Source organism: Scleropages formosus, chromosome 2 (assembly GCF_900964775.1).
Source record: "Scleropages formosus chromosome 2, fSclFor1.1, whole genome shotgun sequence".
In the NCBI taxonomy this organism is placed as follows: domain Eukaryota; kingdom Metazoa; phylum Chordata; class Actinopteri; order Osteoglossiformes; family Osteoglossidae; genus Scleropages; species Scleropages formosus.
Genome location: NC_041807.1, coordinates 25,992,136 through 26,017,876, shown reverse-complemented (window position 1 = coordinate 26,017,876; position 25,741 = coordinate 25,992,136). Strand labels below are relative to the sequence as shown.

The window sequence follows — 25,741 nt, the reverse complement described above, 5'->3', positions numbered from 1 at the left end:
ATCTATTAAGGAAATACAGGTCACACTTGTATGAGTCCCATTGGCCGAAAGTTCCTGCTTCTGAGCGAACGAGCAGCTTGCCACGACACGACAGTTCGACACACCTCGCGAGAGCGGCGTCAGGAATAGCCAATCATCTTTACGGACGTCCATCCACTTCCTTGATGACGAGCTAGCGAATCCTCCTATAAGATTGCGCAACCAGGCAGGGGCGGGGTTGCCAACTGACACACTACGAGAAAGGGAAAGCGGTGCGCACGGGGAGCGGCCGGGCGTCTGTTCAAGTGTGCTTCGCCGAAACAGTTCGTGGTGGAGAATTATGATTTTTAAGGCTGCGCCGAGGCAAAAATGCAATGGAGGTCAATAGTAGTTGGTCTTCTCTTGTTGAGACTGGCGTTCAGTTTTATTCTATGGCTTACCTTCGGACTGGGACCTAGCTGGGGCTTCAACTTCCCCATAAATTTCAATTTCAGTTTGCACAAAATTGAGCTCTTCGGAGAGAAGGTGGGCGCAGACCCCAGGAGCGGTGCGTGGCTCAGACACCTCGCCGGACATCATCATCATCATCATGGACAGGGACATCCGAGGACCTGCTCCCAGACCGAGGAGCACGGGTACAAGAAGCCGTACCTGCGCTTCTTCGAGGATGGCGGAGACGAATACGCCAAGAAGTACAGCTTCTTCCCAGAAAAGCTGAAGGCAGAGATGCGCGGCATGGCCAGGGACATGTTCTACTTCGGCTACGAGAACTACATGAAGTACGCGTTTCCCGAGGACGAGCTGAACCCCATCGACTGCCAGGGCAGAGGACCCGACGTGCTCAACCCGTGCGTCTGTCTCCCGCAGTCTCTCAGCACTGACTCTCTGCCCACACGATCATCCATCCATCCATCCATCCGTCCGTCCGTCCGTCGTTTCGCGCTTTTTCCCGGCAGTGCTGCACAGTGACAGTGCGATGCTTACGTGCCGAAACAGAACAGTCGGATTCCCCGTCACTCCACTTGCCTTTCTCAGTCTTTCCTAGCGCTTCTAAATAGTTGCCACGCTTCTCACACAAGTTTTCTGTCGCTTCGGCGCGAAGTAGAGAAGAGTCAGCGATTGAGAAGCACCGACGTCGGTGCTTCTCAATCGCAGATTCTTCTCTACTTCGCAGCATCTGTCAGTTCTGAAATGCTGATGATTCTCCTTATTTTACAGCGATTCTTCAACACCTCTCAATTTTCAATAATTCGTCAGTACTTGTCATTTTTTGGAAATAATTCCCACTATTTATTAGGTGTCAGGTGAAAGCTGTCCATGATTTTTAATCACTTAGTGTAATGGAGAGAAAAAAGTCTCGCAGATTAAAAACACCTGGGCTGCGTGAAAACGCTGTGAAGTAACCCAGTTTTCATTTGCTTTTTGCCACATCCAGTTTTTCCAATGATACAGTTTGATATAAATTAGCAAATGTCATGCATTGCCCGAGTTCACTCTGTTTCCAGTACGTTTGAAGTTTGTTGATCTGCATTACATTTATTTGCTTAGCTGATGCTTTTCTCCAAACCAACTTTTCAATCTTAAGGTTACAGTTATTTACCCTTTTATACAGCTGGGTAATTTTACTGGAACAATTTAGGGTAAGGACCTTGCTCAAGGGTACTACAGCTGGAGATGGGGGTCGAACCTCCAACCGTTGGATCCAGAGGCAGTAGCACTAACCATATGTTTTTATGAAATGCATTTGTAGATTAAATTTTAATAGGATAATTAGGAAAGTTTCAAGGGTCGGAGCTTATTTGTGTCATTTCTTTGAAGTTCTAAGTCTTAAATTTAGCTGACTCTTCTCCAAAGCACTTTACAATGTTGAGGTTACAATTATTTACCCATTTATACAGCTAGGTAATTTTACTCAAGCAATTTTGGGGTAAGCACCTTGCTCCCTGGTACTACAGTTGGAGGTGAGGCTTGAACCAGCAACCTTTAGGGCCAAAGGCAGTAGCTCTACCCACTATGCTACCAGTTGTTAGGCTTATTTGAAATTTCCTTTGGAATATCCACAAACGGAATAGTTTAAACTGTCAGATGTTTCAGTCACATTAAAATACACACGTGTAAACAAAATGTGTCTAGCTAAACATGCGTCTTCTGCAAAGTGTTCATTGGGTCGTGCCATGTTATCTAGATTTCCAGGTTAAAGATTAATTTGGAACAAGTGGGCGCTGGAACCTTGTATCCACTAGTTTGAGGTTTATTTTGTCATTCTTTACCAGATCGCTCCAAATACCAGTCAATGGTGGGTGTGTGCGCCTAGACAGAGAATTCAGTTCTAACAATTTTCAGAGGTACGCAGTCGTGTAACAGTTACTCTACTAGTACTAACAGTAGTAACAGTAGAGTGAGTACAGAGTGCCACATTTCATCTGGATCTGTATTGGCATACTGCAGTGAAGCTGTTGCTGCTGAAATTTTGCAGCATGAACTTGAGTCACTTGTATTTCTTTCAGGTCAAACATCAACATCAATGATGTGTTGGGGAACTATTCTTTGACCCTCATCGACACGCTTGATACACTACTGGTAAGCTCTCGCAGTTCGTGACTGTGCCTTCACCTCATCTCCTTTTCTGAGCATCACAGGTTCCTTTTCTGTTTCTGCAGCACAATGCACCCAGTGCCAGGGCTGCTCTTGTGGTATTTTGACAATGCGCTGAACCTCCCACTATTTCCGCACCTAAACTTTATCGTTTTGCGCGGTGGAGCCTATGACATTTCGGATGGTGGCGGAGGCATTGTGCACGTGACAGGTGTGCCCTCTCACTTTCTCTGATGTGGCCTGCAGTGTATGTCTGCATGGGAGCGGTTTGCTCCACGGCAACCTAGTATGGTCACAGCCAACGAACAAGTGTACAAGGCACACCTACTGTTGTTCATGTTGGATGAGGTGTGCTGGATTTCAGCATATGTCTCTTTGCACCAGATGTGCAGTTATGAGGCTAGGTGTATGTGATGAGGTCTAATTATCTCCCTTTCAGTTTAACTGCTCTTTTGAGTTATTGGGATTTTACAAGAAGGGTAGCCCTTTTTAGTGTGGCAATAAAGCAGTGTTTTAATTCTCCCTCTGTCGCCGAGCTGCACTCCACCTTAGCGTTCTTGTGTGATATGTACACAGGAATTTTGAAAGAATTAAATGCACTTTTGACCGTTTAGGTATGCAGTATTGGGCTAGATGGCAATATATTGGCATTGTTTTAACTGACATGTGCATTTATGAGTCGGAACATATCTTGCTTCGTGTTTAAATACTTTTTTGTCACTCGTATATCGAACGGGTTTCGTTGAAGAAATGTCTCCTGTTCAGTTTATTAAATTTTCTCTTTAAGCAAGGCAGATTTACGTGTTTAAGTTGATAAAGCAATGTGAATTCTGAACTGGATATCAACCCTTCCTCCACCCGGTAGGTGCTGGGGAACGTGTCAGAATTTCACAGGGCCGTGAAGCTGGTCATTGATACGGTGTCCTTTGATAAGGACTCCACCGTTCAGGTGTTTGAGGCCAACATCAGGTATGAATCGTTTTTATGTCTTTCTAGACTTGCTCTTTTGTACCGTAACATGAAATGTGGAAGTTTCATTCAGCAGAACAGAATATTGTTGCTGTGTACATTAGGGCATGCAGGTGTGTCATGGAGAATTTAGTGTGGCGAATGTTTTCAGCAGCATTATTTTGCCAATCAGTACAGTATTACTTTCCATGAGTGAAAACTGATGTATTACTCTTCATCTAAAGTTGAGTAATTTTCTAATGTGTGGTAGCACTTGTGAGCTTGAGAACTGGGTGCAGCAGGAATGCTGTCAAATGCACTCTCGCCGGTTCAAAACCTCACTGCAAGACTTTCGATGGATCCGTAGCATGAGCGCATGCCACGTCTTTGTAACTGAGGAGCCATTATCTAACGCTGACAGTTAGAGGTTCTCTGTGCTCTTGTCCCTGCTTCAGGATCCTTGGAAGCCTGATCTCAGCTCACATCCTCCTGACAGACTCCAAGCAGCCCTTTGGCAATGTGGGTTTGGAGGACTATGACAATGAGCTCTTGCACCTGGCACACGATCTGGCCGTCCGGCTCCTGCCAGCGTTTGAGAACACCGGCACAGGCATCCCGTACCCCAGGGTAAACCTCCCAAAGGGCTGCCCTTGGTCCTGGGCTTCAATTGCTCATCTTAATAGGCTACAAGTAAAGGAAGGACTGATTTAGCTATTTGAAAAGTTTCTGTAAGTAGTGCTTCATTTCCTGAAGCAAGGATATTTCTGATATTTTGATAGAAGCATTTCAACAATCAGAAGAGGAACGGTGCATGGTAGCCTACTGCTGTTTTCTTACTGCTATTTTCTTTTCTTGCTTACATTTATATTTATTAATTTAGCAGACGCTTTTCTTCAAAGCGACTTACAATGAGCTCTGTGCAGTGTTATCAGCCCACACACCTTATTCACCAAGGTGACTTACACTGCTAAATACACAATGGGTCACTCATTCATACGTCAGTATGTATCATATTTTGTTTGAAATGATTAACATGAAGCAGAACAGTAACTGATTAGCACGTATGTTTCTACCGTAAAGGTGAGAATAATTTTTGTTCTGAGACTAAGGAAACCGTTTGTTTCTGTACATTTATTCATTTGCAGTGTTAATGTTACGATTATTTGTACAGCTAGATAATTTTTACTGGAGCAATTTAGGATAAGTACCTTGCTCAAGGGTTCTATAGATGGAGGTGGGTATCAAACCTGCAGCCTTTAGAGCTACTGCCTTTGAAACCAACTGCTATGCTACTAGCTACAGTTGTTCCGTGGTATTGTGGACCTGTTTTTATTTTTATTTAATGCTGTCCAGGTAAATCTCAAGAGTGGTGTTCCTCCGGATACCATTAATGAGACCTGCACTGCGGGTGCTGGGTCCCTTTTGGTGGAGTTTGGGATTCTGAGCCGCCTCATTGGAGACTCCACATTTGAGTGGGTGGCCCGGCGAGCTGTCAAAGCACTCTGGAACCTGAGGAGCAATGAGACAGGATTGCTAGGTGGGTTGGATCCCCTGTAAATGTTTCTCTCGCTTGTTTTTAGATATGAAGGCAGTGTTTCTGAAATCACTGCTTCAGAACCTGCTGCAGAAAGTGCTTGCTTGCCCCTCATACAAAATGCTCTGGATTAGTCAAAAGGTTTACTTGGATCTTCTTTGAAGTAAAGCTCCCCCCTTGTTGAACCTAATATCTGGCAAAGTATGCAGTGTTTCTGAAGCCATTTCCATGGCTAAAAGTGTGAAAACCCCACTACTCCTAATAAACTACTCCTAAACTATTCCTCCAATGCACACCCTACCAAGTTGCTCTCTTTATATGCTACTGGTCACCTGCTGCTATGCAGGTGTGCAGGTACCCCTTGGATTTCTTCAGAAAGTGAAAAAGTTTAGGAATTGAAAGGAAAGTTAAGAGCCTGGTTATGGCCTACAAATGCATCAATAGAACTGCTCCCGGCTATCTACAAGACTTGATCATTCACTACACGCCAACCAGACCGCTACGCTCTTCCACATCTGCCTGCTTGGTGGTCCCACGCACAAAGGTAAAGCATGGAGGTTCTCGGTTCTGGCTCCGTTGTGGTGGAACGACCTCTCCCTCTCGCTCAGAACTGCTGAGTCTTTGTCCATGTTTAAAAAGGGTCTTAAAATTGATCTCTTCCGTACTCGCTTCACCCGTGATCTCTTAAGTTCACACACATTTTCTGAACCGCTTGTCCCATACGGGGTCACGGTGAACCGGAGCCTACCCGGCAACACAAGGCGTAAGGCCGGAGGGGGAGGGGACACACCCAGGACAGGACGCCAGTCTGTCGCAAGGCACCCCAAGCGGAACTCGAACCTCAGACCCACTAGAGAGCAGGACCCGGTCCAACCTACTGCACCACCGCACCCCCTTCTGCTTAAGTTCACGTAAGGTATAATTGTTCATGGTCATGCTTGGATTAATCCTTTACAGAGCCACTCCTGCAATATAACGTAAATATTTATATGTATCAGAAAAAACTTGGAAGGTGATTAGGAATCAGTGATATTCTGGTGAAGTTTTATGCAACTACTTGTGTGATAATCATTGGTGCATATGGTGAAGGAACCTACTCAAGAGTCACGCATCTCCAGCTATGTCCCTTTCTCCTAAGGTAACGAACAAATTGTATTTTCTATGAGATTTGCGTCGCTTTGGAGGAAAGCATCTGCTGAATGAATAAATGTAAATGAGAAGTTGACACCCATTATCAGTTACAATGTACTTACTGCTTTTGTAGCTTGGATATGTGCCACTGTATCAGTAACTGTTGTTGCACTCATGTATAGGATCAAAACTGACATGTGAAATTGTGTTGTACCTGTTGTTCCAGGTGTTCTACCTACTTCTTGAAGATGTGCCTTTAACTAAAGTCATGCATGGATGCTTGTGTTGTATTGCTGAGAAGGAATAAGATTAGTTTGTCTGCCATGATGATCTGTGCCTTTTTTCATGACTCAGGAAACGTGGTTAACATCCAGACAGGCCAGTGGGTGGGAAAACAGAGTGGTCTGGGTGCAGGAATGGACTCTTTCTATGAGTACTTGCTGAAGTCCTACATCCTCTTTGGGGAAAAGGAAGATTACAAGATGTTCAAGGCTGCCTATGAGAGCATTCATAACCACCTCAGAAGAGGGTGAGTTAAAATTACTGGTTTGTTATGGGCTGTCATGGAAATAATTGCTAATTTTTTCCATTACTGTGCGTATTATGATGAACACAGTAGTTTTGTATTTTAAGTGTCATTTTTGTGTTTGTAGGCGGGAAGCATGTAATGAAGGGGAAGGTGACCCTCCACTCTATGTCAATGTGAACATGTTCAATGGGCAGATTATGAACACTTGGATCGATTCCTTACAGGCCTTCTTCCCTGGGCTTCAGGTAGGCCTTTTATCTACCACATGAGAACTGCTTGAACATAATACAAAGAGCATTCCACCTATAAAAATGGGTCAAATACTGTAATTCTTTGTGAAAGGGCCAAGGGGTTGTGTATTAGTTGGGGCTGTTACCTAGTAATCAAAATAAGCCTTGTTTCGATCCTGCTCTTGTTGAGGTACCCCTTGCCACAGTACTTACCTTAAACTGACAATCAAAAAACCCCTACTGTTTAAATGGGTATGTAATTGAAAGAAGATTATTGTACTAACCATAACAGTGTGAGTTTCCTTGGACAGCACTGTCAGCTATGTAATGAATAATAATCTGCTGAGCAGTACAGTAGCAGTATTACTAGGCATCGCTTTAACTTTTTTTATTTCTGTAATGTAGAAGGCAGTGCTGTGGGTGATACTTTGTCACTGATATTGAATGAGTGATTGGAAACAGTATTTCTCGGACCTTTGTCTCTCAGGTGCTAAATGGAGATGTGGAGAATGCAATTTGCCTGCATGCTTTTTACTACGCAATATGGAAGCGTTTTGGGGCCCTCCCAGAGAGGTACAACTGGCAGCTCCAAGCTCCAGATGTCCTTTTCTATCCTTTGAGGCCTGAGCTGGTAGAATCTACATACCTGCTCTACCAGGTAAAGTCAGTTCTTTGGACAGCTGGGCTTTGTAGATGGTGAAGGGCCTGGTGTGGACCTGAGTTTCTTTCTACTTCCTGCCTGTTTGGTAGACTTCCTCCTCCATCTGTAAAGTTCTTCCAAAAAAGTAATCTCTTAATTTCTGTTTTCTAAAATTCCTGTTTGCAGCAGGGTTAGTGCAAACTGTTTACCTACTGAGCCAACCGATCACAGCAAAACGCACCAAAACAGAACGGACTGCCGTAGTTCAGTTCACAGCCATTGTTTACAGCTCCTCTCTGGTGTTCCTGAGCATTCACTTATTTTTAACAATGTCAATAAGATGTTTTCTTACCATGGAGATAATGAATAAAGCTGAAAGCAGCAAGAAGAGGTGGAAGTTTGCGAAAGACTCATTCAACGTTGGGGACTGAATGAGTTTATGGACACATTATTTTCAGTCATTTGAAAATGTTAAAATATATGTAATGCTGCTTTAATAAAATTTATGTAATTTTATATTCTTTCTAGTTACATTGCAGATCTTTACAGAACCTAACCTGTAAATAAATCAAGGACGTCCACATTAACATTTTGTTAATGGTGATGTAATGGTAAAATTAACTTTGGAGTTATGGACAAAACAAATTATGAGCAGACTTCCGGTCCTAGTTGTCTTGTCTTGAGTAACCAGTTTTTCTTTAGAATGAGTGAAATAATTATGAACTCTAAGTTAACCCTTTCATTATTTGAATAATTATTTTAAACGGTGCTATTCACTTTTCTCAGGCTACCAAGAATCCCTTTTATTTGCATGTGGGGATGGATATCCTTCAAAGCATTGAGAAATATACCAAAGTCAGGTAAGGCTTCAGCAGAACATTTGGGAACTTTTTCTCTTAAACCGCAAAACAAACGAGATATTGTACATAGTCTTCATATAAAAAATAGGTGTCAACTTTTGTTGTCTTCATCATTCATATTGGGTGTTGTTTCTTGCACTACTACGGTTTGATGTGATTATATATAGCCATAAGAACATGAGTGTTATCGATGAGACATTTGTAAATGACAGGCCGCCATTCATAAGGTCTTCTCACTTTTGGTTCTAAGTGGATGTTCTAACTAAAAGGTACTCATGTAAACCGAATCCTGAAAGTGGGCTTTTTGTGGGAAACTCTAGCCGAGAATCCAACAGCAAATGGCAGTGCCACAAGTGGTGTGGTGCCACAAATCTTATGGCTCTTCTGACTCATCCCCCTCCTTTTGGCTTTTGGCAGGTGTGGTTATGCTACTCTCCATCACGTAGTGGACAAATCTAAAGAGGATCGCATGGAGAGCTTCTTCCTCAGTGAGACGTGTAAATATCTCTATCTGGTAGGTGTTCTCTTCCTCTCCTTCTCCTGACACTGAAGTTGAGTCGGTAACTTTTTTTTTTTTTTTTAAATACACAAATTTGTTCTGAACATGTGGGGTGTGGTGGTGCAGCGGGTTCAACCTGTGCCTGCTCTCTGGGTCTGGGGTTAGAGTCCCTCTAGGGGTGCCTTGCAATGGACTGGTGTCCTGTCCTGGGTGTCCCTTCCAGCTCTGTGCCTTGTGCTGTCGGGTTAGGCTCCAGCTCGCCGCGACCCCACTTGGAATAAGCGGTTTGTGTGTGTGTGTGTGTGTGTGTGTGTGTGTGTGTGTGTGTGTGTGTGTGTGTGTGTGTGTGTGTGTTTTGAACATCAAACTGCTGGAAGCATCTCTTACAAAGAGAAATATGCTCATTTTTCCCTGTTTGTTTTTCTCAGTCTGTTACGCAAATGTGGATAGTGTTGGTAGCATAATATACCCCCCAATGTATTATACCCAGTACATTACAGGAGCTGTGTGTTTGTTGGATTTGATATGTTGATTTCATTAGTCAGCAGTTTGGGCCTTGTCTTCAGTGGTAACGCAACATGTGTTCTTTAGCTGTTTGATGAGGACAACCCCTTGCACAAGTCTGAGAGCAAGTACATCTTCACCACAGAGGGCCACGTGGTGCCTATAGACAAGCGCTTCCGGGAGAAGCAGTGGAATGATGGCGAACTCTCCGATCAGGACATGACCAATGTGCCTCATACCAACACCAGCAATGTAAGACCACTCAGAGTGCCAGGAATGCAGTAGGGATTAAAATGGCAAATTGATATTGTTATATTCCAGTTTAATGTCAACCTGCGATGTGATGGCTTGAGTTCAAATAAAATAGTACTTTGGGTTAAGATACTGAATCATTTTCAAATGATAGCGTTCCATTGAAGTGGATTTGTGAAAAGGGGCCACATACTGCCAATCGTTTGTCATCTAATGAGCTGAAAAGGACAGCTTAACGTGCTTGTTAGTGACATGACTGTGACAGGCGCTCTTCTCTTTTCCATGTCCTGTGCTTCCAGTGTGACAGAATTCCTGACGAGCGACGGTATGCACTACCCTTGAAGAGTGTTTACATGAGGCAGATAGATCACATGGTGGGACTGTCGTGAGGTTGTGTACATCGCTGGGGTCTCTCGCTTTGGACTATGAGGTATAAGGTAGACCACAACTGAATGGCCTACATCTCCTGGGAAGGTATTTACTGATACGGGTTTCTTCACAGAAAATATTTTTCTTCAAGATGGGTTTTCCTGCATCTTGCTATTTTTTTCCCCAACAGCAGAAGTTCTAGATCAGCTCAAGAGCATGACAGATGAAATTACCAGAGATGCGTATTATAGGCACAGTTTCCTTGAATTTTAATTTATTTTTAATATTCTCCCTCTTCCTCCTGAACACATTGAAGTTGGTTTTCTTCCTTTCCCTTTTAAGGAATCTTGTGCTACCACATTCTCAATATATAGGCCATGGCCCATTGCTTCCTAGTAGGTCCAGCATTGAGAATTAATTAAATTTGTTTCCAAAGCAATCGCTGATCTTTGCCTTTCTAGGCCACTCATTCTACAAATACAAAACAGATCAATTGAGTGACTAAAAAAAATTGATCTTTGAATGGTCATCTTGCCTTGAAATGCTTCCAATGTTCAGATGTTTCTTGCATATTCCAAGTTCAGCTGTGTGACTGAAGGTTTTGGTTTCTGTTAGACAAGTTACCTGGAGGCACTAATATTCAAAGCTGGAGTGTGTTGAGACCTAAGCACAGTGAAGTCAATGTTGGGCTCCCAAGGTGCTGTTGACACTGTTAATGGTGAACTAGAGACCTAGAATATTTAATTGTGCCTTGGATCTCCCCCCCCAAAGCATAAAGCAATGTAATCCTACAGTATCATGTCTGTGGGCAAGTATGTTTTTGTTTTGTAAAGGTTATTTATTGGGGCTGGCTAGAGTTATGAGAGGCACCTGAGATCTATGGATAAACACATGCAAGACTGATTTGTAAACATGTTTTAATATAAAGTTTCTAGTTTATTTTATGACATGCTATGTTATATTGTATGCTGTAAAATGGTATGCCAAAATCACCAAATTGAAGTGTCTTATTGTGTTCACTGGTCATGTTTTCAGGTGTTATCAGTCCATCTTTGGTATGGTGGATTTCCATTGTGCCTCTGGGTTGACTTGTGTCTGGAGAGGCTGTTAGTCTGAACTGAGAAGGTACTGGAAATTAACTTGGTCTCCTTTCTTCCTCAGCTGTGTGGCGTAACCATCTTGGTGGTCAAGTGATTTCCTTTTGGATGTTAATTCATAGCAAACCCCATCTGGCAATGCACCTATAACCCTAAGAGACATTGGGTTCCATTTTACAGTTTTCTTCCTTTTCAAACACACATCTTTCAGTTGAGTTCTCTCCCAGCTGGTAGTTTGTACTTGATGTACTTACTCTTCCATGTTTTAACACATTGGTTAAAATAACATGCAACTGTAGTCCTCTAAACATTTGAGCCGTTAGCTTTCTCCAAAAGTAGCATTGTTTTCCTTCTTAAAATTACATTTTAATGTGGTTTTGGTTTCAGATGAATTCCTTAATTTTTGGGAATGAATTTTGGTACAATTTGACTGTTCATTTAAGGTTTCCTGTCAGTGTAGTACAGTATGGACTGAAAATGGCTAATTCAACAGTGATATTTTATTTAAAGGTTTCTGTTACTTTATATTTGACTAACATGCACAAGACACAAGTGAACAAAGCCATAGTCCTTTAAGGGTATATTTATGTAATGTTCAAGTAATATTGTGTGTGCAGGCATGTGGAGGTTGAATGATTCTCCCCAGAACAATGTGAATAGTCATATTCTCAAATCTCTAGAGCCCTTCTGAGAACTGTCTGTTAGCTGGGCGCAAGAGGCGTAAATATGTTTTTGTGTCATAACTGTTATTGTTTGGGGTTGGAAGTGCATGCATGCAGAGGCCTTTCTTTTAAAATGGGACTGTCCATTAAAAAAAAAAAAAACTACCAGGTGCTGTGTAGCCACCTTGTGTGTCTTAGCAGTGTTTTTCACAGTGCTCACTGGAAACTGGTTGAATAATTGCAACAAGAATCTCAGGGACTGATGGTATCAACAGGTTGTTTTTTAAAACTGTGTCTGAATATGGTTATTGGCATGTTTAACATTTTATTGTTTCCATTCTGGGCTTTCATCCTACCCCTTCCATTTTAGTCATTCAAAATGTATTGATGTAACTGATTCTCCTCTGTAATGATTTATGGGTCAGTTCTATTGTCAGCTCTGCGTTCTTCCCAGTGCAATGTCTTATTTACTTTCTGAGGTTTCTGAGTGCAAGAAGCTAACAAAAATCATTGTTTGCGTTAATATTAAAAACCGTATACCTTTTTCTTTTTAATGCTTAAATCTGAATTTCAGGTGGCATCTTTTCACCAAACGTGCCATACCCTCAGAAAAAAAGCATTACGAAAATATTTTTAATTTTACAACAGCTTTTGATGTAACGGAACAAACTTGTCAGACTGTCAAACTTCCTCCACACATTGTTCTTAATAAAATATTCAGAAATGCCATTTTTCTGTGTATTATACATTTGTAAATATATAGGCTGCTTTTAAGTGTGTGTGTGTGTGTGTGTGTGTAATCTAAATGTTAAACCTTTCATCCATATGTCCTTATTTGTGCCTCTCTTGCAATAAAACCTGCTTCTATTTTTTTTAACCCAGCAAACAAAAGGGAGAGCAACATAGGAAATCTTTGCAACTTTAAGCTTTAATTGACCGTATTTTTGTGTGTTGCCAAAAGATAGTCCTGTAAAATACACGGCCTTAAGGATGGAAGATGCATTGGTTAAGCAGAGCTGGGATTCATATATGGCTACAGTGATTTTTACAGCTGTATGTGTTCAAATGCAAACTAGTCAAACTGGATCATCCTCCTAAATTGGTCTTTCCAATCTATGACCTCAATTATAACCAGTTTAGAGTTGTAACCCAACCGGACTTTATTTTTCTTTTTTAAACCATCTTTATCTTGACGGCCAGTCCAGTGCCAGATCAGTGCTAACTCTATAGAGAGTATACTTTACTGACTTAGATACAGGCTGTTTTTGCTGACAGTTGACTTTCACATCCTACTCCTAATTCCATTTGAAGTGCATATGCAGGTGACACTTACGTACAAATTTCAAAGTGAACTATTGTAGGTTTTCATGCTGCAAACAAAGAAATGCAACAAATGATTTTGCTACTTCTGTTATTTGTCCTTATGCTTGCAACTCTGCATGTTTATAGAATATCAGTAGTTACACTCAGCTCTCTGCAGCGTCATGCCTTAAATCTTGCATGAAAGTAGTGCTATTAAAACTTCTATGCTGCTTTATATTAGGAATCTGCAATGGCATATGATAACTGTCAGCGTCACAAGAACATGGGGCAATGAAATTTTTTCTCTTTTCTGTTTGGTTGCTACAGTTTGAATAAACAGCTAGGAACCAGATAGCTGCTGTCTGCCATACCTGTAAATGGAAAAATGTGTCTGCTTGTATCCTCTTACAGCAGCGGTGCAAATTCCGAAGCCAATAAACCATCTAAGATTTGCTCTCATGTTGTTGTTGGTTTGAAATCAAAAGGGCAACAATTGGGGATTGAGTGTCGTTCTCTGGAAGTCGCGCCGGTCACTGATGAGGAGGAGGGGTACAAGCGCAAAGGTTTTCACTCCTGGGTGACAAAGACAGACCGCGATGAGTTATTAATAATAATAAACAGACTTGAGAGCACAGTGTAAAGAAGGCTGCAACTCTGTCCGAGGCTTGTGGATACAGTCATTGCAAACATAGCTCTGTCGCGCACAGGAACTGCAAATGGGTGTTGAGCCTGGGCTCCTCGCACCTGTTGGAGGTGTGTCTCTTAGAAGAGACCGCAGTCTTTCAGGTTTTCTTTGATGATGATGTCAGTTACGGCGTCAAACACGAACTTGACGTTTTCTGTGTCTGTGGCGCAGGTCATGTGAGAGTAGATTTCCTTGACATCTCGCCGCATGTTTAGGTCCAGGAACTGCACCTTGATGTAGTTTCCTGCATCCTCATAGGTGTTGGGTCCTGCAGGAGATGGTGCAACATGTTTAATGAATGGTGTGTGAAAAGGCCACCAATACATTTAATGTGTTTTTAATTCTGCATTTCCCTAATTCCAGCTGCTATATGGAGGCAGCTATTCTCAGAAATTTCCTTGAAAAAGTGAATAAATTATACATGTATATATCAATTCAGTTCTTGCTGGAAAGATCCCCAATGTCATGGCTATCCATCGTTGCTGTGAGGTTACTGCAATGTTGCTGTAGCACTGCTCTTAACAGCAACCATGTTGTCTGGACATTAATGCAGTCTGCTGTGGACTTCCAGTGTTTCTTTTTTTTTTTTTTTTTTTTTTTTTCTTTGAGCCTGAAGGCCTTTAAGGCTCACCATCATACTCAGGGAAGCACATGCTGAGATGAGCTTTCTTGATCTTCTCCACGAAGACATCTTTCTTGTTCAGGAAGAGCACAATGGAGGTGGTGGCAAAGTAGCGGTGGTTACAGATGCTGTTGAACAGATGGAGACTCTCGTGCATTCGGTTCTAAATGGATAGGAGAGAATGGATGGGAAAGGAAAAGACATTGGTGTGCAGCACAGCTAAAATCATTTTATTGCTTACCGTAAGGCACTACGCTTAACCAGGGCTTCCCTTCTTGTAGAGCTGCTTCTTCTAGCAACCAACATGTCAGTCATGTAAATTGTTTAGCTATAGGTTGTTTTCTTGAAATACTGTTGTATTTTCAATTTTTAAATAGGACTGATCAAAGATTTGCTGAGGCTAAGCCTTTAAGAATTATCAAAGAGTTTTTATTTTGACTCTGAATATTCACCATAGAATTTTATTAATTTTAAGGGTCAGTGATAACCTTCTAAAAAGACTTTTCACTTTTCATGGGTTCAAAGAGAAGAAAAATGGAAAAAATGTGAGCGTGCTGTTCTTGGGCATAAAGGAGAAAATTCTGAAAATTCCAATTCAATCTACCGACTAATTAAGCATGATTAAAGTGTTTGGGAAAGGATGCCAAAAGAAGTCAGACAGAGTCCTGAATCTAAACCACCTGCTCTGCACTGCTGCCTTGTGTCATTATACCATATAGCCACCCTGACTCCCTTTTGAACCAAGAAATGTGAAAATTACAGCAAACAGCAGCAGCTGGTAGTGGAGTGGTTGGTGCCACTGCTGCCTAGACCCAAAGGTTGCAGGTTCAAGTCCCACTTCCAGCTGTTTGTACCCTTGAGCTAAGTACCTTAAATTGCTCCAGTAAAATTACCCAGATGGGTAAATCATTATAAGTTGCTTTGTAGAAAAGTATCAGATAAATAAAGCAAAACACATTTTCAGCCATGACATCTCAGAGCAAGTGGAGACCTCTTACCACTTCATCATCTTCCACCAGGACCATGTCGTAGGCGCTCAGGGCAGCAATGAAGATGATGCAGGTCACGCCTTCGAAGCAGTGGATCCACTTCTTTCTCTCAGAGCGCTGGCCACCAACGTCAAACATCCTTCGGGGTGGGAGAGAAGAGTCAGAAACCATAGCTATGTCTCTGTCATTCACAAATTTAGAACACAGCCGCTCTCTGTCTTTTAGTAACTGACCTGTTGCGGGAGAACATTTTTTACTGATGCTGATTTCATCCTCCTCCAGTTACTCTCTAGCTTTTAGTAGTTGTTGTAGAGTACGCCAAAGCACAGCCTAGCATTGTGTCCTGGTCAAGGCACTCGCTACACTTTCTGCTGTTACTCTGAGTGTTCTGTTGGTGGCTGAGACCTACGTTGGCAGCAGTCCTGAACGTACCTGAAGTTGAGGTCCTTGAAGGAGAACTGGGTCTCAATGATACCAGTGGTTTTCACTCTTGATCGCAGCACATCCTGCTCTGTGGGCACATAGCCTGGCTGGACCAGTCTCTCCAAGTCGTTCAGATAGCTTCACGTTGCAGAGAAAGGAGATTCGTAGTTAGATCAGACAGCTCCCTGCAGGAGGGAGAGGTGAACATCTCCCTTTAAGTCATAACATTCATAAGATTAGGGATGTACAGGGCTAATGTTGCTGAGGTAGTGCAGTAAAGGGAACGATAGAGACCTCTCGTGGTGGGAAGTTGTGGAAGATAGGGACTATTGCTCACTGTACAATCTATCTGAAACATTTATACAGTGTTTACGTTTATTCATTTAGCAGACGCTTTTCTCTAAAGTGAAGTATATCTCAGAGAAAATACAATGTGTGCATTACATTAGCAGAAAGAGACTCAGATGCAGACTCTAAGATGTGACTTTAAAGCACAGCTAGCTTTCTTTCCACCATATAAACCAATCTACATCACATGAGTAGTGTGACACGAGTGTCTCTTTCTGCTAATGTAGCTGAAAAAATTCCTAATTTTTTTTTTTAACATTTACATTATATTACACAAGTAGTTACATGAAGATTTATCCATTGTTCAACAGTTATGATCTCAAAGTTATAGAGCATGAACATTTACATGTTACATGAACTTCAGAGATCATAGAAGAAGTGAGTCTGGAAAAGGTGAGTTTTAAGACCCTTTTAAAAAGTTGACAGAAATTCAGCAGTTTTGAGTGAGAGGGGGCAATCTGTTATCTGTCTGCAGTTGGAGCCAGAACTAAGAACCTTTGTGCTTTTGCTTCTGGACCTTTTGTGCATGGGATCACCAAGCGGGTGGGAAACAAAAGGCAGCAAACATTTAAAACAATTTTGTTACTACAATGCAGAAAAAGTTCACATTACATGCATCGTCACCAAACTGCATAACTTAAACGGCTTTGATTTACTGATGACTCATTTTTAAAATCTGGATAATTTGTGAGGAACTCCTAAATGGTGTTAAAACGCTCTCACAAAAACTATTCATTTTTCTGGAGTAAAGTTCCAGAGACACTTATGTTTGTCAAACTTACTATCCAGCAGAGTCGTTGAGCTGGTACTCGGAGGCCCTCTCAAAACATGCCTGGATCCCAGAGTCTTTCCAGAGACGCAGGATGATCTCATACAACTCCTTGGGCATGGTGCCCTCCTCGATGGTGTCTGCCAAGTGCATCAGCTTCCTGGCATCATCCTGATGGCAGAGAGACAGTGATGAAGAAGTGGGCACAGGCCTGACATACAATGAGAACGCACACATTGAGACAGAAATAGCAAATGCTACCACAAGGTGACTTAAGATGTATTTAAAGTGTGTACAGAGGTGCACAACAATGGATTAGAATGTACTTTTTCCTTTTCACACCAGGGAATTTATACATCTCATCTGAACGTCTTCTTGGATCATGTGTCCCATAACAGAATCTAACAGCTGGGACAATGATATCAGCTGAAAGGGTTAAAATTGTGACTGAACTTTCCACACTGCAAGCTGAGTTTTCCCTGAAAGGAAAGGGTCACTCAACGCACCTGCTGGGCGGAATCTCCATAGCCGATGTTCAGGGTGTTCATGGCCTTCACGATGGCCATGATGGACTGCAGAGTGTTACTGTAGATGATGGCAATGAACTCCAGGCACTCTTCAAGCGAGTAACCATCTTTGTGGATAATTCTGTCAGGACACAAGGTTGTTACTCACTGATGGTATTTCGAAACAAACCAAGCAAGCTGATGCTATGGTGACCGCACCCTTTTCCACTCAGATACTCACTTCATCTGTTTGACAATTGTGCTTTTCCCAGACTCACCAGCTCCTGGAAGAGATCAGACACAAAAATGAAGATGTTTAATACATAATACACATCTGAAAATAAGGTTTGAAGTAGTAAATGATCCTGGTGCTTGCAAGATAAGCATATGATTTATCACAAAATTGTAAAAGGGCAGTCAGAGAATGGCATTTAAATCCAACTGAAGTAAACATATGAATTGCACCAAAGACTAAGACTTTTACACAATTAAAGGGCAATGCAAACATTAGGGGGGAGTGTGTGGTGGCGCAGTGGATTTGACTGGGTCCTGCTCTCTGAGGGGTCTGGGGTTCAAGTCCTACTTGGGGTGCCTTGTGACAGACTGGTGTCCCATCCTGGGTGTGTCCTCTCCCCCTCCAGCCTTACACCCTGTGCTGCCGGGTTAGGCTCCAGCTCCCCATGACCCCGCATTGGACAAGCAGTTTCAGCTGATGTGTGTGTACAAACATTACATTTATTAATTTAGCTGACACTTTTCTCTAAAGTGACTTACAATGTTAAGGTACTTACAATTATTTACCCATTTATACAGCTGGGTAATTTCACTGGAGCAATTTAGGCCAAGTACTTTGCTTAAGGGTACTACAGCAGGAGGTGGGAATCAAACCTGCAACCTTTGGGTCCAGAAAACAGCAATAGCTCTAACCACAACGCTACCAGCTGCCCCCAGCGCACATACCGGCTGAAGCCTCTCATCCTGAGGCAAACCGGAGCCTAACCCAGCAACACAGGACAAAAGGCTGGAGGGGGGAGGGGACACACCCAGGACGGGACGCCAGTCCATCGCAAGGCACCCCAAGCGGGACTTAAAGCCCAGACCAATAGGAGAGCAAGACCCGGTCCAACCTACTGTGCCACCGCACCCCCCTCTCTGTTCCAAACAATTAAACCAAAGTAAGTGAACATAGATTTGTACTTTTTTTTAGATACCAAGCATTAAAAAACAGACCATGGACACCTGACAGGATATTACAACATGTTTTTCCTAAATTAAGTCCTCAGTCACTAGTGCTGCTGCTGACTAACCTTTGAATATTATGGTAAATGACTGTATTTTAATGGTAATGTCCTACAAGTGCTTGCTGAAGGAAATTTCCTCTGAACTACATTAAATTTCCTCTAGATGGAACTGTAGCCCTCTCCCTGAAATTCATGATGACTCCAGCTGTCCGCAGGGCTGCCTGCTGCTCACCTTTCTTCAGAAGAAAATCTGTGATTTGATGCAGTGATTGTACTGACTGCAACATCCACAACATATTTGGGTTGTGAGGGTCAAAGTGTTTCGTGACAAGGCCTCAACTGAGCTCTTGATTCCTCGTTTACTGTGGACACAGCCATCCATGGAGATCCATACAGAATTATGTGCTAATCACAAAAGGGGACATTGTCCTTCTAAAAGTGTAGAATGCAGCATCTGAAATTCATGAATGGCAAATGCTTGTCCCACTTTTGCGCAATTAACTTTACCCTATGATGTTAAGAAAATGAACAAATACTTCTTTCAGCTCCGCTCTGAGCCCTGTAAGACCCCAGTAAGATCCACCAAGCTAATTATTTGTGTCCTAAGCCCCTGGGAGGTGGACAGGGCAGAGCTGACAGGAGGGACAGCATGTTAATACTCTTTGTCCCTGACCCAGATTGACTCTGGAGAAAGTGAATCACCCAGTAGTTTTCACTAAGTAATGCAGCTCGCAGAAGTCTAGTGTTATTGAACAGGAATGATTGCACAATTATTTGATCATTTTCAGTATTTGTTTTCCCATTCAATTTCGATCAATAAGAATACATCGAAATTTAAATTGAACATTTCTTCTCTTATTTCTGCGAAATTCCCCACATAACTGAAAAGAACAGAATACAAAAAGAGTGCTTTTGTTTTACATTCTGCCCAGAGTTTTAGACGAAGAAAATAAAAGTTGGGCTTTCAAAATGCATTTAACAAGAATTTTTTCTCTTTCCAGGGGTACTCTAGCACTGTGTCCTTTGAGACTGCGGACACACTAAATGAATCTAAGGATGAAATGTTCTACCCTTGTCCTCTGCATCAGCAAAGTGCATCTTAATCAATAGCTCATGACTGTCTCTGTTCATCAGCTCGCAAGTACGTGACAGGTCTCTTAACTCTCTGTTTGCACTGATCATCAGATTAACGTATTTTACATGCCCTTTTGTGGGTCAGGGTTGTTGATGGAACGATGACAAAGCCATTCATATCTCATCAGTGCAATTACAAGACAACCCCAGTGTAGTTTGTCGGGCCCTCCTTTTTTGTGATCTCACTGAAAAAGGGTTCCTGAACATCTGAGTCAAGTATTCTCACTTAGAGACAGAGTATAAAGTTCTGCTTGTTTAGTTTCTCAAGCCAGAATTATGACTTACACACTCTAAACCCTGCTAAACCCAGCAATTATGTTCTCCTGATTTAATCAAATGAGAACCCAAAAATTGGAGAGCAATATTACGTTTATCTAGTTATCTTTTTCTGCCACATTTGTAATGTAAGAGTCAGCATACTGAGGTTTCCTGCATGTTTTTCATGTTCAGCTGTGTGGCTGTCCAGTTGCAAGAACTATGAAAGACAACTACATGGTACAGTATATTCCTTCTCTGGAGCAAATGGAACCTTGAAAATCAACATGTCCATGTGAAAGCACACTCAGAATTGTGGTTGATCAGACAGCCTCATCTTGTTCAGATTATTTGGTTCTATTATCAGATTCCACTATTAACCAAGTCATCAGAGGAGATTTACAGGGCGATTGATCAAATCATGCTTAATGCAATCTAGGAAAAAGCTTTGTTCTTCCTTGATAAAGACCATTGCTTCAAGGGCAACACTCTGACATTCTCTGGGACACATCTCAAGTTGTTCTCCACTCAGAATGGTGGTCCAAAGAAAGCGTATGTTTGCTTTGTGACAATAAGCAGAAGATGACTAGTGAAGTTGTGCAGAAGAGCCTGTACCTAGGTGCCCCAGATCTTCCCCCCGCCCCTATCCTTGCCCTGGGGAAATGTTCTTTTCCAGAAAACAGTGGACTTTACCCAGCAGCAGCAGCTTGACGGTCCTGGCATCCTTGTCAGCATCCTCCTTCAGCTTCTTCTCCAGCTCCCTGGAGTGTTTCTCCTCAGCACTTGCTCCAGCTCCCATCCTGACTCCCTGAGTATAGTCACCTCCTTTACTGCTGGATGAAGATTTTTAGTCCTGAATGGCCACTCGCTGGTCTGGGGGCCCTTGATGGCGTCAGGAACGCAGCTTGGATGTCAACTGCTTCCCGCTTGCCTCCAAATAGTTCTGTCATTCACTATGGGAGGAAGATTTTGGGTACCTCTAAGGCCACCTGACACTGAGTGGCCAATGGTGAACAAGGACAGGAGGTTGTAGGGCAGGAAAGAAGGCTGAAAGGGTATAGGGGGGTGGTGGTACTGATGATTCAACCCCAGATTTAGGCAGACTTTGCTGTGCTCAGCGGAAGGTGTACAGTGCAGAGATGGTAATTCGGCTCAAGTGCTTATCTCTGCCTCGGTCTTCAAATACTCAGACAGGTGTGAGCATAAGGACTCCAATCTGTGAGCTGACAGTGAAGAAAACATATTGTAGAGACCTCAGGGCCTCAGGTATTGTGGCTTTCGTTGTTGAAACACGCCCTCTTCTCAATTGAGAAAATCGTGAAACGTTGGCAATTCTATCAAAGCAATGGACATCTATTCATAAATGTTGTTGATATTTTGTATGTGGAAAGTTCATGAGGTGGACTCAAATAAAGAATGATTTGAGAAGTTACATCATGTTTATCCAAGAAGGTTTTTAACTGGTCATATAGGCAGGCAATAAGGCTCTCTTAGAAGCAGCTATTGCTCTGCATGGTTTAGCACTCAACTTGTGAACTTTGTGGTAGATTCATAGGGATGTTTGGCATTATTTTGACCACTATCCTGTAATTGCAGCCAAACCCCCATAGTCCAGTGAATTTCCTGGGATTTTCCTTTGGTGTTGACAAGGTATTAAGTTCTACAGGCTGAGATTTGGTTTTGGAATAGTGACATTGTGTTGGTCTTGGATGTATAAATGGTAGCTAGTCTTCTCCAGCTGCTGTAAAATGTTTAATCTTCTGCTGCTTTGATAGAATGAACTTATATTTTTCTCCTAATTGTAGCCCAGAGGCTCTTAAATCGCTTTACAGTTTCACTCAACAGGTCTTGTTGACCTCAATCTGAGGATGGAGAGGGAGCTTAGTTTACAATTTGTCCTTTTAGTGAATATGGTTGGAACAGAGAATGACCCAGTAAAAGACAGACATGGATACCAATGTGTTAAAAATTAAGGTAGCATCAAATAAATATTTTTTTGTTGCTTAAATTTTTTGCCTATTATGTAAGTCCAACATGGTCATCGTAAAAGTACACTTTGTACTTAAAAACCTTAGTTTATATATGTTCCTCATCATGTTTTAAGGCATAGACCATGGTGTTCACTTCAAGACCCTAGACAGGTGCTAGAACACTTGTAAACTAAAAAACAAACATTGGTACAGTCAGTGAAGACCCCTCTGATATGAGGCTAGACATTTTTGAAGACTAAGGCAAGTATGTTGTTAAGGCAAATATCAGAGAGGTCTTCACTGACTACACCAATGCTTATGTTTCACTTTACAAGTGTTCCAGCACCTGTCTAGGGTCTTGCAGTGAACACTATGGTCTCATGCCTTGCTCTGAGGATGACAACGAATAAATTGTTTCAAATACAACACCCTTTTTTCTGAAAGGTAATGTAGCTAAGGAAGGAGTCAAGTTAAAGAAGCCAACTCTAGGGACACCATCAGAGGCAGTTGCTCTTTTTATTTCTGTTTATTCCTTTCATACTGGTTCACTATCAAATTAAGAGCTTGAATCATGGATGAAAGAGATGACTGGCAGATGAGCTGTCTGACCCGATGAGTGAAATAGAGGCAAACCCAGACGCTGTCAGTATCTAGCTGAAGACACTTTCTTCCTTTGTTGTGCCTATAGACACAAAACTTACTAACTTAATCAGTCATGTAAAGAATTTTGAAACCCAAATTGACTAGGCTGGAACAGGATATGTGCTCTCTTAGATTTGGATTAATTACAAGCTAGATCAATAGCAACCCTCGAACAAAAAGCTGTTAATATGCTGTTAGATTTTCTGAAGTCCACAATGAGCTCTTTGGTCTTCATGGCATTGAAGATTGAGGGTGAGGTGTTCAAAATGAGGGTTGAAGACACGCGATTGCCCAGCCTTACAGCATGGGGTCTGTTGGATAGAAAGTCTAGAATCCATCTACGTATGGGTGTGCATATACCCAAGTCACTGAGCTTTGTGATCAATTTTGTGGGAATGACCGTGTTAAATGGGGAGCTAAAGTTAATATGAAACTGCATCAGTTTTCCTCTTAAAATGACCCCCTGAAAGATCAAGGGTGGAGCCCATGCAATTGAAAGGAAAGATTTTAACATTCAAGAAAATAAACAAAAGCTAGTTTTAGGATTGCAGCAAAAAACCCACCTACTTCAGAGATGCACCTTTGTGTCCATCTTTGTTATACGTCACTGTGGAGAAAACACACACACACAGTCTGAAACTGCTGCGGGGAGCTGAAGCCTAACCCAGCAACACAGGGGGGCAAGGTTGGAGGGAGAGGGGACACACCCAGGACGGGATGCCAGTCCACTGCAAGACACCCAAGCAGCCCCAAGCAGGACTTGAACGCCAGACCCACCAGAGAGCAGACACAGGCCAAACCTGCTGCGCCACCGCACCCCCTACTGTGGAGAAAAGCGTCTGCTAAATGAATAAATGTACTTGTAAATGTAAGGGAGCATTTGTAACTTCATGCTGACTGGGTTGACAAGTTTAATTTTATTCCTTTAGCTTTAACAATAGAGGTACTACCATTTTAATTAATAGGAATATCCTTTTTCTTCAGGTTTATTTGTTCACCATAGGATGTTTCAAGGGAGGAAGTGTCTCAGTTGTTCTTAATGTGAGGCAATTCTGGGTGGTTTATTCTGTCAACGTGATACAATACAGGTTTACTGGAATTGTGTTCAACAAAAAATTTGAAAGATCTGCACGTAACAGTTTAAACTGTCCCCCTGGTCAGGAGATCCTTTCACAAATATGTGGTTAATGAAAGTGTCTAACTTTCTTCCACTAGAAAAGTTAATGTCTCAGCCAGTAGGATAACTTGAACAAATTTAGAAAAATCCGATCCCTGTTTATAAGGGGGGCACGGGGGCACGGTGGCACAGTGGTGTGGTGGGTTTGACCTGCGCCTGCTCTCTAGTGGGTCGGGGGGTTCAAGTCCTGCTTGGGGTGCCTTGTGATGGACTGGCTTCCCATCCTGGGTGTGTCCCCTCCCCCCCCCCCAAGCCTTGCACCATGTGTTACTGGGTTAGGCTCCAGTTTGCCACAACCCTGCTTGGGACAAGTGATTTCAGACAGTGTGTGTCTGAGATCACTGTTTTGGATCCTCTTGAATAGTGCTACATTGCCCCCCCACCAAAAATTGTAACTGTTTTCTCCCGCATTTCATTATGTCTCTGCATGTGTCTGAATTTTCTTGGTATACTGACTATGTGTTGTGACCCAGTTCTACTTTTAGTTGTTAATGTAATAAAAAATGAGGAAAGCCTTGAGTTCTTATAAAATATAGAGCTTTAATTTATTAGTCAGCAACATCAACAATGAAAGGGGAAAAAAGTCATTTACATGAATCATTACAATAACACCTGTTCATTTTGTATAATGGAGCAGTCATACTCTCTCTTAAGAATCCAATAACAAACAGGAAAAAATCCATATAGACATACTGTAAAATTTGAAGAGGCTGTAACTCTCTGTTATAACATGACATATGAAACAGGAGCAGTCTGTTCAGTCAGAATCCAAAGGTACCAAACACTGAAAAACAGAATCCGGCCCATGTTGTCCTTGCTATAGAACATTTATTCACCAACTTTAGCCAGTCCTTCGGGCCTTGCATGAACATTATTCACAAAAATAGCAGACATTCACTCTTTCCTGCTCTTTAAAGGAAAAAACAACATAAAAACAACAACAACAACAACAAAAGACAGCAATATAGCTTTTTGTTTCACTTATATATACAGTACAGGTACATTTCATGCACACAATGAAAAGCCAGCTTCCCAAGATTTTGGTATGTGTCACACTCAGTTTAAACATCCTAGATGTGTATATACATATACATCTTTTTATATGTGGAAACAAAGTGTCTTTTCGGAACAATACAATGTACTCCAGCAATGTTGCTCGAACCCGAGTTGGTTGGTTTGTGCTTTTTTATTAACTTTTGGACAGCTGTACGAGAAACTCTCACCGACCATGGGCTTCTGCGACTGCTATGGTGGAAGGAAACTCTTTTATTGACACATGAACATCTTCTTCTTCCTGACTACAGCCCCTTTCCCCTTATTTCCCTTAAGCAGCTCTGGAAGACCAGTCAGGCTGCTGTGAGCTATGAGCTGTGCTACCCATCTGAGTTAAACCAGGTAAACGCAGCCCTGTAGCCTTTGTGGGTTAACAGACACATTTGCATGTCCAGATATGAGCCATCATATGTCTTGTTTAGATATTAGTGCTCAGCTAAAAGTAGTGGTGTTCAGCTCAAGAAACTGCTGGACTTTTTGGAAACATTACCCTGTATGACTGTGGGCAAAGGTGCACTGGCACGTGATGGGAAAATGTTTGTTTTTGCTCGGTTTGGCTTGTATAAACACATTTCTGCTCTGCCTAAACAGTATCTAAAGCAGCAAATTCCGCATTTTTTTAAAGGTCACCAAGCTGAAGTGTTAGATGGGATCGGATGGGATCATTTCCAGCACCGCACCATTTTTCTTGTTACACAGGATGTCCTAGTGCTTACTAAATATGTCACTAATGTTCAAGCCAGTATTTAATGACAAATTAGAAATATCATGCAATGCTATTTTCATCCCCATTTTC

At 42.1% G+C, this 25,741-nt stretch overlaps 2 protein-coding genes across 2 annotated transcripts; one reads left to right on the top strand and one right to left on the bottom strand.

Annotated features, from left to right (window-relative positions):
* Positions 1 to 214: 214 nt before the first annotated feature.
* Positions 215 to 12,552, top strand: edem1 (ER degradation enhancer, mannosidase alpha-like 1). The gene is made up of 12 exons (XM_018756774.2): positions 215 to 827; positions 2,487 to 2,559; positions 3,440 to 3,543; positions 3,978 to 4,149; positions 4,876 to 5,059; positions 6,542 to 6,716; positions 6,841 to 6,961; positions 7,434 to 7,604; positions 8,373 to 8,446; positions 8,864 to 8,960; positions 9,537 to 9,701; positions 10,001 to 12,552. Exons 1-12 carry the CDS (start codon positions 349 to 351, stop codon positions 10,088 to 10,090), a joined length of 1,905 nt encoding a protein of 634 aa, XP_018612290.2. The 5' UTR covers positions 215 to 348; the 3' UTR covers positions 10,091 to 12,552.
* Positions 12,553 to 13,626: 1,074 nt separating this feature from the next.
* Positions 13,627 to 20,902, bottom strand: gnat1 (guanine nucleotide binding protein (G protein), alpha transducing activity polypeptide 1). Its single transcript, XM_018756583.1, has 9 exons — positions 20,797 to 20,902; positions 17,715 to 17,757; positions 17,474 to 17,615; positions 16,981 to 17,138; positions 15,860 to 15,988; positions 15,437 to 15,566; positions 14,448 to 14,601; positions 13,876 to 14,084; positions 13,627 to 13,704 (listed from the first exon to the last, which is right to left on the bottom strand). Exons 1-8 carry the CDS (start codon positions 20,900 to 20,902, stop codon positions 13,894 to 13,896), a joined length of 1,053 nt encoding a protein of 350 aa, XP_018612099.1. The 3' UTR covers positions 13,627 to 13,704; positions 13,876 to 13,893.
* Positions 20,903 to 25,741: the final 4,839 nt, after the last annotated feature.

What these genes read in the sequence shown, in the direction of transcription:
- edem1 (XM_018756774.2), top strand. Translation starts at nt 349, where the DNA reads ATGCAATGGAGGTCAATAGTAGTTGGTCTTCTCTTGTTGAGACTGGCG. An exon ending in GTGTTTGAGGCCAACATCAG is followed by an intron (nt 3,544 to 3,977) that starts GTATGAATCGTT and finishes TCCCTGCTTCAG; the next exon opens with GATCCTTGGAAGCCTGATCT. An exon ending in CAATGAGACAGGATTGCTAG is followed by an intron (nt 5,060 to 6,541) that starts GTGGGTTGGATC and finishes TTCATGACTCAG; the next exon opens with GAAACGTGGTTAACATCCAG.
- gnat1 (XM_018756583.1), bottom strand. Translation starts at nt 20,902, where the DNA reads ATGGGAGCTGGAGCAAGTGCTGAGGAGAAACACTCCAGGGAGCTGGAG. An exon ending in CGTCAAGCTGCTGCTGCTGG is followed by an intron (nt 17,758 to 20,796) that starts GTAAAGTCCACT and finishes GATCTCTTCCAG; the next exon opens with GAGCTGGTGAGTCTGGGAAA. An exon ending in TGGTGGAAGATGATGAAGTG is followed by an intron (nt 14,602 to 15,436) that starts GTAAGAGGTCTC and finishes CTATCCATTTAG; the next exon opens with AACCGAATGCACGAGAGTCT.